The sequence below is a fragment of the Lichenostomus cassidix genome, chromosome 14 (assembly GCF_008360975.1).
Source record: "Lichenostomus cassidix isolate B80296 chromosome 14, HeHo_3.0, whole genome shotgun sequence".
Lineage (NCBI taxonomy): Eukaryota > Metazoa > Chordata > Aves > Passeriformes > Meliphagidae > Lichenostomus > Lichenostomus cassidix.
In genome coordinates, this window is record NC_139495.1 from 15,990,947 (window position 1) to 16,005,404 (window position 14,458).

At 42.9% G+C, this 14,458-nt stretch overlaps 1 protein-coding gene across 28 annotated transcripts in view; it reads left to right on the forward strand.

The window, feature by feature from the left end:
- Positions 1-14,458, forward strand: part of MAPK8IP3 (mitogen-activated protein kinase 8 interacting protein 3) — a 71,874-nt gene that overhangs the window by 6,322 nt on the left and 51,094 nt on the right. For all 28 annotated transcript variants that reach the window (XM_085075263.1, XM_085075273.1, XM_085075264.1 and 25 more), the window contains exon 2: positions 13,662-13,782. In XM_085075263.1, coding sequence (XP_084931389.1) covers positions 13,662-13,782 — 121 coding nt within the window. The remainder of the gene's footprint in view (positions 1-13,661; positions 13,783-14,458) is intronic.

Genomic DNA, 14,458 nt, shown 5'->3' on the forward strand with positions numbered 1-14,458 from the left:
GTCTGCATATCAAACAGCACAAAGGCTTGTAAAAATCCCCTTGCTTTGTTAAGGGATGCCTTAAATATTGTCCTGCCTCATACCCTCCTTCTCTTTAGGGAAATGGGGTGGAAGGATGACATAAGTGACAGTTGTGGGCTCCAGCCCCAGTGTTCTTTGCTGTAAGTGCTTTCTCTTGTCCTGCCTTGGATCCACTTTCTCTGTGGAATGACCTGCAGCCTGGGAAGGCGTTTTGTTTCCCCACCCTGAAACCTGATCATACAAATAGCTGATTAATGAGAGTTTCCGCAGCCTGATGGTGACCTCATGCCATCCAAGGAGGAAAGCTTTGCGGAATATTGGAGACCAGATGCTTTTACCAGGATCCTTTGCGCTATAGGCTGGTGAAAATAACTGGCAAGCATGAAATGCGGGCTCAGTTGATACCAGATCTGTCTCCATATCCTTCACTTGGTCCATTCCTGGAGCCTGCAGGCACTGTCAGATTTCACCCATGGAACAAGCCGCAGAGTCTTTGTGGTTGTTAGAGGGTTATTCCAATTTACCTTGAATCCTCTTCTACAATTTTCTTAATTTACAAAAGCTGTTGGTCCTGGAGAAACCAGATTCATTTTTTCAGAAGTACTGTGATATTTCTAAAGATAATTTTCTGCTGAGCAGGCAGATATTCACTTACATATTTATGATATTTTCCTCTTTTTTTCCAAAATACATCCATTTAGTTGTTCAGAAGTAGAAAGCAACACAAGTGAGAGCATTTGTGGTGATCCCATTGTGTCTTTGGGGTGAGGCAAACCTCACATTTTGGGGATGTTAACCATTGTGTTTCAATTTTCTCTTATACCTTTTTACAGTGACCTCATTTGACCATGATTCAGAATTGATCAGAAAATTGTAGATTATGATTAAAACTCAGCAACTGAAGATAGTAAAATTAAAGTAGTCAAAAATAAAAAATGTTTCTGGAGATCCCTGAGTTTGAAATTTGTACCTAAGTAGGTTAGTTATTTCAGATGAAGATTCTGATGTTCTCTCTTCCCTCTCAACTGATAAAAGAAACTCACTGGCATCCTCAGAGCTCACTGGCATCCTTAGAGCATCCTCATGATGTCTTCAAGCTGAATTATCTCTCCCCAGGCTGGATTTTCTCACCTTTTGTAAATGTAACTGGTACAGTCGGATAACTTCTATGAAAGGGATTGATGTCTTCAAGCTGAATTTTCTCACCTTTTGTAAACATGTTGTCTGATAACTTCTACAGTAGAAGTTGCTTAATAAAGAAAAAGAACTTTGTGTTTCATACATTGTCATGCATAGATTGTCATACAAATAAATATGCATTAGGTAGGCATGGATGTGTATTCAAGAGGCGTATTCATGAAAATTTCACTGTGTTAAAGATGTAACTTTTTATCCCCGTAGTGTGCTTGGTTGCAAGGAAACCTACACCTTGCAACCTGCGCAGAATGAGCAATGTCTCCTTTCTAAATTAGACTCTGTGTCTTTGTTTAGAGAGTTCCTAAAATCGGCAAGAGCTTACTGCATTTGCCTACAATTAGGATGTGCCCCATGTGAAAGGTTGGTGATGTTGGGATGCTGAGCATGCCTTTCCTTACAAAACCTGTGGCAATAAAACTGAATAGGATGGTAAGCTAAAGATTTACCATCCTATCATGTGTCTTCTGATGCAGGACTAGGATTGATATTAATACAAATAACAGTAAGGAGATAATTCCTTCCTTCTGAAGGTGGACTGGGGGTATTTGTTGGGGGATAACTCAGTAATGCCTTTTCTTTGCTCAAAGTGAGGGTGGAGAGCTGCCTCTGCCAGCACAGGAAGATTGCCTGCCGTTCTGAATCATCAGGTACTGCTTCCCCCTGCTGCCCATGGGACACCAGGGCAGGGACCGCTCTCTTCCCTTTCCTGGTATAATTGCAGTGCTGTGGCAGTCTGCCCTTTTCTCTTTGCCTTGTCCTTTGTGTGTAGTTCTACAGGAGAAGGGTGATGCAGCACAGTTGGCTGAAGAAGTGGGGTGACAGCGTGGGTGTGACTCAGGCTGGCAGCAGTGATGCATCCTGAAGGATGTAGAATGTGCTGGGCTGTTTTGGGGACCTTGGCTCCTGTGGGATCAGCCAGTTCTGGGCATTAAGTTGTGGAGTGAGGTGGGTCCTGCTGCTGGTTTCTCACCAGCTGGTCTAATGGAGGATATGCAATGCAGCTGAAGCACAAATGCTTTGGGGTTATGCTCTGAGAGACGCAGAAACAGCTTTTCCTTCCCTTGTCTTTTTTTATCTTCTCCCCATCAAAAGTTTGTGTGCAGAATAAATTTTTTTTGGTGAAAATGATACATTTTTCTAGCTTATTAGGGATGATGTTACAGGACATCAGCTGTTGGAAGGCCACTTGCTAAAAACACATGATTAGTTATTACAAGTTTTTCTAACAAATTATGTGAATTCTACACTGATGGGATGAAATGCATTTAGAGACTCTTCTGTTTACAAGTTGTATCAATTTAAAGGAATGTAACAGAGACAGTTTGTGATTCTGTTTTGCAATAGAGACTGACCATATGATACGTATTTCTAAATTACTTCTCTATGAGGAGTCAGGCTTTCCACATGTAATGCCCATCAGTCTTTGCCATCTGGTAACCTTACTTTATTCTCACTAATCTTGGAGTGAAAAAATCTGTGTCCAAACACAGATTCTTCATACAAATCCTCTTTATGTCACTCAAGTTCATGGCAATTACTAATATTCATAAATATCAGTGTGTTACTAAAAATTGCTTTTAAAATAGAAAGCAAGCACTATGAGCTGTTATGTATTTAAAAAGCAGTTCAGGATAATCTGAATATCAGTTGATAATGATGATCAGAGGCAATGGCCAGATTTTCCCTCAACAGGGTTACCTGCATAAGTCAAATTGTGATTCCCAAGTGAGCTTTGATGAGACGCTTTTTTCCCGCTGGTGCAATGAAGCAGCTGCTACGTGGTCCCTTTCTGTTCATGGCTCTGCAGGTTGATTTGTCAGTGATACTGTTGGGATGTCCCAGGTGTGTGAATGCAGAAGTTACTGCTGGAGTTTCAGGAAGCAGAGTTGTAAGAGAAAAGCCAAGAAGCCTAGGAGGATTTGGCCTAACTACCATTGCAGATGGATTTAAATCATAGAATCACAGATTAGTTTGTGTTGGAATGGACCATAAGCTCATCTCATTCCACCCCCTGCCATGGGCAGGGACACCTCTCACTAGACCTGGTTGACCCAAGCCCTGAACAGACCCGGCCTTGGGCACTTCCAGGGATGGGGCAGCCACAGCTTCTTTGGGCAACCTGTGCCAGGGCCATCCCACCCTCACAGGGAAGAGTTTCTTTGTAGTATCTAACCTAAACCTGTCCGCCTTAAAGCTTAAAGCCATCCCCCCATATCCCATCAAGTCTGGAGAGGGATTGTGATGTCTGAAGTTTCAAGAAAAATCTCCAGACAGTCTTAATTTTTCTGAAAGTGATGCAATATTCCATCTAGCAAAAGCACCTTGGCCACCTTCATTTTTTCTCTTGTGTGCTGGGGAGGATGAAGATAGCCCACATCCCCATCATCACTGGTTATCTTGGTACCTCTGACAAGCTGTAGCAGGCCAGATCCTTTCAGGCCACTGAGGAGGAAGCGAGGAGTGTCCCAGGTGAGAGAAACTGTGTTTTGCCTGGCAAGACAAGGGGCTTTAGTTCAGGATTCAGTGGGAAGCACTGGACCTTTTGCTTCTGAGTGGGATTGTGATGTGGCCTCCTCTGGTCATGGGACAGCTGCTGATGTCAATCTTCTCTCCCAGTGCCCTGGTTGGAAGGGGCCTGCTCACAGCAGGACATGATGCTCAACTGAGTCTGACAAAAACAGTTTCAGGGTCTTAATTCTCTTTCCTGTTCTCCCCGGGTCTTGGCCATCCCACTTCGTGGTATGTGAGTTGCCACTCAGTTCTAGAGCAGACCTGCTGGTACTCCTCAAGAGGGGAAGCATCAGCCTGCCCTTCCACCTGCAAGATTTTGTGGAAAGATTTTCCCACTGGGCACATGCTAAGTTTCTCCCAAAAGATAATTGTACATAATAATTGTAAATACTAACTGAAAACAGGAAAAATTACTGATCTGTTAATGGTTGGATATTCGCAAGGTGTACGGCCCAAAAGTATGTTAGCTTTTGCTGGTTTTGCATTTGGGATTCTGTGCTTAAAAAAGGACTGAAAGTGCTCATTGGTAACACATTTACGAACAGCACGTATGGGAGAAGTGTACAATGTGATGTACCATACGTTTCAAAGAACTTGGACAAGTACCTTCCCATCCCCACGATGGAGAGAAGAGTAATTTCAGAATATTTTACCATTTTCTTTCACCAGTGAGTGATAGCTTTGGCAAAGAACTCAAATACGTGTTTTGATTGAGCTAAATCAGTAATCTCTATTTATTGGCAAAACCGGAGAATTCTACTTTGGAGGGGAGGGAAGTGTCTCAGCAGGTCCAGGGACATCTCAAAATCATTTAGGTTAGAAAAGACCTTCAAGATCATCAAGTCCAACCTTTGACCCATCGCCGCCTTGTCAACTAGACCATAGTACTGAGTGCCATGTCCAGTCATTTCTTGAGCACCTCCAGAGACAGTGACTCTACCATCTCCATGGGCTGCCCTGCTGCTCCCAGACTGGAGTTGGGGTTTTCCATCAGATGACAGACAGCTTCCTCCCTTCCTTCCTTCCTAGGTGACAGTGGCTTCAGTGGTGTAGTTTCCCCGTTCTGAGGCCCTGTCCTCCCACCAGCCTACTCCCCTTCAGCTGAAATCCCCATGGCTGCTCTGCTTCTCCCTTGCACATAGTCTTTGATCTTCTTCTCACTTTGTTACAAACTTTTAAACTTGTAAAATTATGTTTTAACACCTCACAGGATAGTTTTGTGGTCTAACACAGTTTTTCATCACAGACACCTTTTGTATCAGGATTAAATACAGCTACAGCATCTTTGTAAATTCCGCTGATTTGAACCACTACCCACATTTCAGTATCCCCACCTTCGTCCAGTCTCCCTTGTGCAAGGGTTGTGTCCCTTGCCATCCCTTTAGCTGGGTGGCTATTGTGGTGGGTAGTCTTGAGTTCAGTCAAAATCACCACGTAATTTGCACCATAATTCCAGAGACAAAAATACCTTCAAATATATATTTTGCCCTATCCAAGGAAGACAAGTTTACCAGCTTGTGTAATTTTTTTTTCCTTTTTACAATGTTTATTCCATTAATATTTGTTTCACTGTCGTTGTCCATGCTGTGTCTCTGCTCATCATTTAAAATCAGTGCATCAGTGTCTTTTATCTCCCTGAATGGAGGCTTGTGCTGAGCTATGCAGAAGGCAAAAAACTGTGACTTCAAAAACGCAATGTCATACATGAGCAAATATATAAAATATTTAGGAAGAAGTTAAAAGCAGGCTGAAGTCTGGACAGTGATTGTTGGTTGCTTTATACTTGCTGCACTTGGGGTATGATGAGCTCTATTATTTGGGAGAAGATTCACATCTATGCTTGTGAAATAAGGAAACTCATCTTAAACTAGTACTTGCCAGGTAATTTTACTGGGAATGCCTCTATCCAAGTGCCGAGCTTTCATAGAGCAGTCGGCTGTGGAAACAGTGTGTGAAGCAGGAGGTCACGCATGTTATGACGTGATGGATGTCTGGCAGCCTGAGTGGCTGTTAATACTGAAGAGTATAAACTGTGTGTTTATACACACACATTAAGGTGATACTAGCATTAAAAATATATGTAGGTATAGTAGGCAGAGCCACACCACTGGGCATGGTCTTGGTTTAAGTTGAACTGTTTCAGACTTGAGCCCTAGGGACTTCTTACTGCATAGTAATTCTTGCCCCAGTTCTGTAGCTGTTTTGCCACCAGCATTCCCAGAAACACCCCTTCTTCCTTAAAAACTCAGGGCAGTAGCACTGGCAGGGGCTTCCTGAGTCAGCATATCCAGTCCCTGAGTATTGTGGGAACTTTGAAGTCACATAATCTGTTTCATAAATAATATCAAGCTTGGTTAAACCTCCTGCTTGTACTCCTTCCTTCCTTCCTCAAAATTGCCGTGGAATTCTTTTTTGGGTTTTAATTCATGGCCTTGTTTTTCTGGTTTGCTCTTGTGCTGTCATTGTCTTTTACTCTTTACCCTGTCAAGTATTTATTTTCTTTATTTTGTTAAGGGGAGCTGGTCTTGTCCTGTCTGGTCTGTTTGCAGGGTCCTGCAGCCAAACTGTTCCCTTGCCAAACAAGGCAGGTTTGCTGGCCTGTGCCTTATGTCACCTGGCCAGCCTAGTCTTGTTTTACAGATTCCCTCATCTGCTTTTCCTTGAGTGACCCTTAGCCACATCTGATGCTTGAGTTGATCCTCTCACAGAGGCAGGAGGAATAACATGATTTTTCGGAGAAAACTTACCTGTGCCTTATGTTGTGTGAATGCTCTCTGTGAGTGTCCCAGTGTCCCATGGCCTTTTTCAAAGTGTTAGTAATAAGGTTTATGTGAGGGCTTTCACCTTTGATAGTACAGTCTGGTGTGGTCTATATGATGTTGAGTGGCTGAGGCAGCAGCATGTCCATCTCCTCTCTGGCCTCCTTGGCTGCAGTTGTGCCTGGCCCAGAACATGTCACCATGGGGCTGATTAACTGATGGTCCTGTCATCAGCTCCTTTCTCTCCACCTTCCTCCTCACAGCACAAATGGCAGTTCTCATGTGCGTGCCCGTGCCCTCAAGTGCTGTTCAGCGTTGCATTGCTCTGGTCTCCAGCATCATCCAGTTTTTCCCTGCGATAGTTTGTTCTCTTCAGTGCTGATGACACCTCCTGCTCTAGTGTCATCTGCAGACTTCACAGTCATACCTGCCTTCTTGTTGGTCATCCTGGTAAAAATAAGGTCAAGGCTGTTCTCGAGGCCAGGGAGAGCAGCTTTACATATTTTTTAACTCTTTGTTTTCCCAAAGAAACACTAAATATTTGTGTTCTGCCTTTCTGCTGGGGGTGTTTTGCTGGGGGTGTTTTCTTGCAATAAAGTCAAGGTAACAGTGGTGTAAAGTTGACAGCTCAATTTCTTTAATCTTCTACTTCAGCTTTGCTAAATAAATTACTCCATATAAATGCCTATAGGGATAAAATGCTGAAGATAGAATCACGGAATGGTTTGGATTTGAAGAGACCTTAAAGCCCATCTTATCCCACCCCCTGCCATGGGCAGCAACACCTTCCACTATCCTAGGTTGCTCCAAGCCCTGTCCAGCCTGGCCTTGGACACTGCCAGGGATGGGGTAGCCACAGCTTCGCTGGGCAACCTGTGCCAGGGCCTCCCCGCCCTCACAGGAAACTTGTGTTTTTCCCAATATCCCATCTAACCCTGCCCTCTGGCAGTGGAAAGCCACCTGACCATCTCTGTGGCCTCCTCTGGACTTGCTCCAGCAGCTACACATCCTTGTAGTGAGGGCCCCCAAACTGGAGGCAGCACTGCAGGTTGGGTCTCACCTGAGCGAAGTAGGGGGAAGAATCCCCTCCTTCACCCTGCTTCCGATGGTAAAAGGAAACCATAGCTGTCTCAAGTGAGGGGCTTCTTCCCCCAACGCAGCTTTTACCCACAGCCCTGCATGCCCACTCATTGAACCCCAACACTCCCTTTGCCAAGACCCCACTGCACACACTGCTGGCCACCGCAAATTGAGGCCACATAATGCGATTTCTGCATCTCTGTGCATCTCTGGCTCTGTTTGATTTCTTGCTGATGTGATGTGATGATTTCTGATGATATGTTACTATTTTTAGCCATTTTCTTCCTGTGCAAGAGATAGAAAAGCAGGAAGCCAAACAATCCACATTGTACCACTGCTCTTCAGAGGAATAGTCATTCTTTGGCCTTGAGATGATTTTATGCTAGCTATTTTCCCTCTAAAGAGTAGTGTGTGAGCAACTGTTGTTTTCCATAAGCCTGGATTATTACAGATCAGCGGTCCTACTTGAAATCCAGGGATAGAGCCTAGCAGAAAAAATCCATGTGACTTATTTATATATATAGCAGTTTCATACTCCAGTTCTCTTAGATGACTGAGGTGATTAACTGTTTAATGGTTCACACTCAGAAATTATTCTTTGAAATTAAGTGTGGAGGCTCTTGAAAAAAAATTAGTAAAAATAGTAAAAATATTAATGCTGTGGTCAGCCTTGCTGTTGAGACTCCTGGGAATGGGGGCTGTTTCTGCTTGCAGTGTACCCACTGCTTTGTCATGTTGGGAGAGCAAAAGAAAAGTACTTTTTCTTTACCTTCAGTGGAATTTTGTGTCCTTTTTATTTGTCTTTTCTAAATGTCTTTATTGCATCTCCATAAAGCTGGAAGCTGTGAATTCCTGAGACAAGGGTGTGAGCTGAGCTCTGTGCTGTGAAACCGTCAAGGAAGACCCATGATAGCACTTGGCCCTCGGAATGAGAAACCTCTGAAATCAAGGGCAGCTGCAGTAACAGGCTCATCCTGAAATGCTTCACCACCACCAGTTCTTTTCTTGCATCTTGGGAGAACTAAAGTGAAAGAATGCAGTTGATAAATTTGCAGTGCAGTGTTAAAACTTAGTAACATGGGCATTGGGATTGTGGCACAGTGCTTTGTAAAAAGTGTATTTTGTTATTTTAAGATGTGTTTTAAAAGTCCAATAGGGTATGCTGTTTAGAGTTCTTTGGGGTTTTGGGTTTTTTTTTTTTCCTTTGGGGCGTTTTTGTCCCCTACTTGGCTTCAAACTGACAGAGAGGAAGGTTAGATTGAATATTGGGAAGAAATTGTTCCCTGTGAGGGTGGGGAGGCCCTGGCACAGGTTGTCCAGCCAAGCTGTGGCTGCCCCTGGATCCCTGGAAGTGTCCAAGGCCAGGTTGGACAGGGCTTGGAGCAACCTGGGATAGTGAGTGGTGTCCCTGCCCTCTAACTAGAAGGCTAGCCTTCTCATGGAAGGCTGCTGGAACAAGATGGTTTTTAAGGTCCCTTCCAGCCCAAACCTACTGCGTGATTCCATGCTCCTGTTAAATGTTTATGTTTATAATGAAGAAAGAGCAGTATTTGCAGTGTCTGCTTTCAGAAGTCATTGGAACTGTACTATTCTGAGGCCTGAAATGTGGATTTGATTCTTGTGAATATTCCCTGCCCTTAGAAAGGTTTGCTGTTTAGCAAGTGTGAGTTAGCGTCCACAGAACTTTGGAGCTTCATCTTTGGGCATCAAACATCTGTGCAGCATTGAGGTAGGATTGGCTGGGCACAGACTAAGATGAAAAACACAAAAAGCAAGAGAGTAAATTAGAAGGATTCTTTTTCTGTTATAACTGGCTTTGGTGCTTTTTGTAAATATTACAGCCAGAAAATGTTCTGTAAGGAGGCTTACAAGTTAGTGTTCCCTCTGCCGATTATGTTTAGGAGGTTTAAAGGGTTGGGGTGATATACTTGTTCCTCTTCAAGTTACTGAGAAATTTCCACAGCTTCAGCAGGGCTAGGATTGTATCCTCCCTCTGAAAGACATGGAAAAAGTGAAATGCTGATGGATATTTATTTACTGAGTTGCATTCACTCAGTAACATGTACTTGCAGTATGGCTGCCTCTGGGAGCCTGGATAATCAAAAAAAAGTTCCAAAAAATTAAAACACTTTATGCAATTTGTGTTCTCTGTTTCTCCTGCCCTGTTGCAAATTTCCAGCACCATGGGAAGGCAGAGTTTGCTGCAGAGAGCACTGTGTGACTGGGGATTTCCTGTATGGTGGGAATACACTTGGTAGATTGAGTTTGGGCCGGAGAGATGCTGGTACCAGTCTGGCTGCTTATCTGAGCCACCTACAGCCACATGCCTTGGGCCGTGAGCCGCAGCTTGAGTCCTGTGGTCCAGCATCATGCTGGAGATGAAGTGCTGCCTCTGCTGTCTGTCTCTGGACTGGAGGCTCTCGTTCACAAGAGTAACTCATATGAGCATCAAGTGCCTGTTTTCCCCAAACTCCTGGCACAGCTTAGTTGTACTTCTGGATGTGCTCACATCTCTGACTAAAGTTAGTTAAATCTCTGCTGATTCTAGTGGCTGGTGAGGCATTTCCCTGGATGCTGTATGGAATGTCTGTTGTGGGCTTACTGGGAAAAAATAAAGCCTGCCTGGATACCCTGGTGAGAGGTCACTGGTGCCATGAAGGATGAGCAGCAGTGACATCTGAACATTAGGAACATCTTCCTTGGGCAAAGCCCTGGCAGGAATCCTCTCCTTATTCTGCTGTGTTGGATGCTCACTTCACTCTGGATTTGGGACTTTTCCTGCTCTCAGAGCTTGTGATGTGCAGAGAGAAGCTCAGATGAGATGAGTTGGAGCAGGTACAAGATGCTACAGAGCCAGGGATTGGATCAAACCCTTGGACCCCTGCACACAAATGCCATCATTTGATCTCCTCAGCACCAGGATGGGCCATCCTGCAGTGCTTTTATCCAAAATGCTGTTCTGCCCTACAAACACTTAGGGCAATAATAATTTTTAATATCGTTGTCTCTGTATCTCCTTCATTTTCAAATTATTAATTGATTTCTAGTTTTATGTTTCTTTGATTACTTTTGAGTTGCAAAATAGACGGGTCTGAGAAAAAGACTGAACCATATTTGTAGAAGAGTTAATCTTTGGATCAGTTTCCTTTGAATGAAACCAAAACAGCAGTAGCAAATCTAGGAATCCTATTAAAGGTTACCTACATTATTGGAATAAAATTGGGCTTTTGCCTTCTTTTACTTTCTAATTTACTGTTGAGAAACCTGTGAATTATTTTCTTAACATGCATTCATTTTTATTGCTTCTAAATCCCTCATTCCTGCCTGGCAGGGTTATATGCTCCTGGGTGGAGAAATGGGAGCAGGAAAGTGGTGAAAGCTGAGCCACTGTGATGTGATGGGGATTTAGCCCTTGGCTGTAATTAGAAGGGTTTGTCGATGAAGCTTTTGCACGGAGTGCATTCAGCAAAACCCTATGAGGGGATGGAGATAGCAGGGAAACACTCTTTGTTGAAATATTTTCCATCAGCCTCCAGGTGGAGCAAGTGAAACTGCTGCTTCTCAGTTCTGTTGCTCATTATCGCTGTGTCTGTTAGGACATCTTTTCCTTTTTTACTCATTCTGAAATTATATTGTTGTTCTGAAAAAGGTTTCAAAAATAAATCTGCAAATTTACAAAGCAGGTTGTTTTATAAATTTCTCATAATCCATAAAACAGGTTATGGATTATGCACATGAACAGTTTGCTGGGTGAGTGACTAAGGGATTTCAATGCTTAATTGACATCTCAGGAAGAAACACTTACTTACAAATCCAAAGCCTTGAACAGTCTTAAAATTTAATTAAAAAGTAAATGTTCAACCTCTGAGATAACTCCTTTATAGCGGAAGAAAGATGTCGGCATTGCTGCTATTTCTAGAAAATACTGTGCAAAACAGCCGTAAGTGGAAAAAAACCCAAACCCTTATACAGTAAATTCGGGCAGGAAGAGGAATAAAGTTAAAAGCCCAGTTAGAGATTAAAGGCATTGCAGAACACTGAGTGCAGGAAATCAAGATGTGGCTAAAGTGCATTTGATTGTTTCTATAAATTACAGGTATGTAGGAATGCAAACTGAGTCACTGCTCCCAGGAATTTATTGAGCAGTTTTAAAAATTTGCAAGAATAATAAATGTAGCTTTCAGTCATCTGCAAAGAGGGTCCAATTCATAACGATGGCTGCAGTGTCCCTACTAATAAATTATTCCAGTAAAAGCAATAGAGAATATGCAGAGGCTTTACCCTGAGAGTACAGCAGTGCGGGGTTTGTTCATGTGTAGAATTTAACAAAACAATCTCACTGAGCATTTAAATGTGTTAGTTTCCCTGGGAGTCTTTGCCAAAAAAAGATTCTCACCAGAGTCTGTCTCTTTTGGAGTAAAACAAAACTTTAATTAGTTAAATAGAATTTCTCATACCTCTGAGCAGTGATGTTTGTGGAGAGAACATTTCCCCCATGCAGACGGCAGAGGAGAGAGGGATTTTCCTCCCCATTATCCTTGCTTTTACACAGAGGAGGTTTCACCAGCCAACGTGCATGTGCTGGTGAGTCCTGGACCTAAGGAGGACTTGGCAAACAGAGAGAGAGGGAGAGGGAGAGAGAGGGGCAAGGTCAGGAGCAGAGCCTTGTGAGACCCCCCTTACTTCCTGTGGGCTCGTCTTTAGACATAGACATTTTTAGGGGTGGATTAAAGCCTGCTTGGCCTAATTTCCTTCTCGCCCTCATCTTCAGTAGCTCCAGGTCCAGGGCTGCTCCCAGCCCCAGCTGTGCTCATGCAGCTTCAGCTGTTGACTCAGTGTTCTAATTACTGGAATGCTTGGTGCAGATGATGCTGTACATCTGGCTTCCTTGGATGGAGCCATTCAGGAGTATTGTAACAAGACTCGAATTTTTGGGTTTGTACGGCGAGGCCAGGAAGTATACTGCAGCTGGTGGGATAGCTTTGCTATACTGTGCTCTTGTGAGCTTGGTGGTAATGTTCAGGCTTGGTTTGCTGAGGAGAGGCATGTGTTCTCTGAGCCTTAGGGACTTTCCTACCAGTTTGTGTCAGCGGTGGTACTAGAAGCAGCTGTTTCTGAATTTAGATGTGTGGATTATGGGTCATTATTGCATTAGTGCTTTGTGCAGAGAACCTCTGATGACCATGTATCACACAAGAACCAGGCTGGTCCAGCCATATGCAGAGATGTGGAGATGCATTCATTTCACAGGGATCCTGCTTAGTTTAAATATTTCATGATACTTTCTTACATGATATGATTTAATGATATTATGTGATACTATATGATTGTTCATTATATGGAGCGCCTGTGGGCTGTGCTCTTGTGTGCTGGTGCCCACAGCAGGGAGTGACTAGAACTCTCAGGCAGGAAGTGACAGTTTACAGAAAGAATACCCTGAAATCAGGTATTTTCCTGTTGTTTTCATTGTGAAATGAGAGCATCTGTAAAACCATTCCTTTGGCCCAGTGTCCTGCGCAGGAGTCACACTGCTGCATGCAGCTGCCTCTGTGTTGGTGATAACGGGAGTGAGCAGCACCAGAGTTGGCGCTTAGTTTTCCAAAAGATTTGCACATTTCTGCAAGACTTATTCCCCACAGGAATTTTGGGTGGAGCTCTCTACATCATTAGAAAAAGTTAGTCTGAAGGTTTCTGACATAGGTATTTTTAAATATATGTTTGTAGAAATAAAATCTGACTTCTGTGACATCGAATTAACAGGAATCAAAATTCAGCCTGGCACAAAGAAGACCAGCATTGCTGAAGATGATAGAGTTGTGCTGGTTTACAGAACTGGACCATAGTTTATCTATTTATTATACATTAAAGACAACAATACTTGCTCATATAAAATAGACTCTTCAGCTTGATTAAATGGTGTTGTGCTACTTACAATACTTAAAAATTCTTATTTCTGATTTTGTAATTTATATTCCCTTAATTTGCATTATCTCAAAGTTGTCTTTTTGTGAAGAGAGGAAGGGTTACAGTAGGCAAACCCACTTTACATGTAATCCTCATCTGTGCCTCTTTCTCCACTTTTTCCCAATGCAGAAGTTCATAGAGTTTGAAGATGCACTGGAACAGGAAAAGAAAGAACTACAAATCCAAGTGGAGCACCTTGAATTTCAGACTCGACAGCTGGAGCTGAAGACCAAAAATTATGCAGACCAGAGTAAGCAGAACTGTGCACTAGACACCATTATACACATTGCCTTCCACACATATACAGTGCTACTTTAAAAATATTTTTCATACTTTTTTTTTAATGTAATTTGTGCAAAGCCTGAAATACCTGGTTGTCCCTTACTTTGATGTAAAATTCTGAGCCTTCCAAAGGGTGGGATGTACCCACACTAGTACAGTAGAGGCTATATTTCTTTTCTTTTGTGGTCAGTCTCTCCAGATGCGAGGTGCAAGATTTGGGCCTTTGGAACCTAGTTTCCAGTTTCTCCTTGTAGAATCTTCCATTTTTTCTCTTATAAAAATCATCACATTAATTAGTTAGTTAGTTAGTTTGTTTGTTTGTTTATTTATTTGTTTTTTAAAATACTTCCTTAATATGTGCAGCCATTGGCGTTCCCCTCAGAATTTGGTGTTTTGCCCAGTACTCTTGCTCCTCTAGTAGCCAGAAAAGCCAGTCCCAGAGGACAATTAAATTTGTTGCCAAACTAAGATGCTTACAGGGAACCAGGCTACTGCTGAAAAACTTCTGTGGTTTTATTGCATTTGTGGTGCAAAATTGCTGGTATTGGGAACATGCAGGAAATCATGAACTAAGTTTGTAATGAAGACCAGATCCCACAATTGTGTTTGTGTTTGTTTAATTCAGTAGGTGTAAATTAATTTCT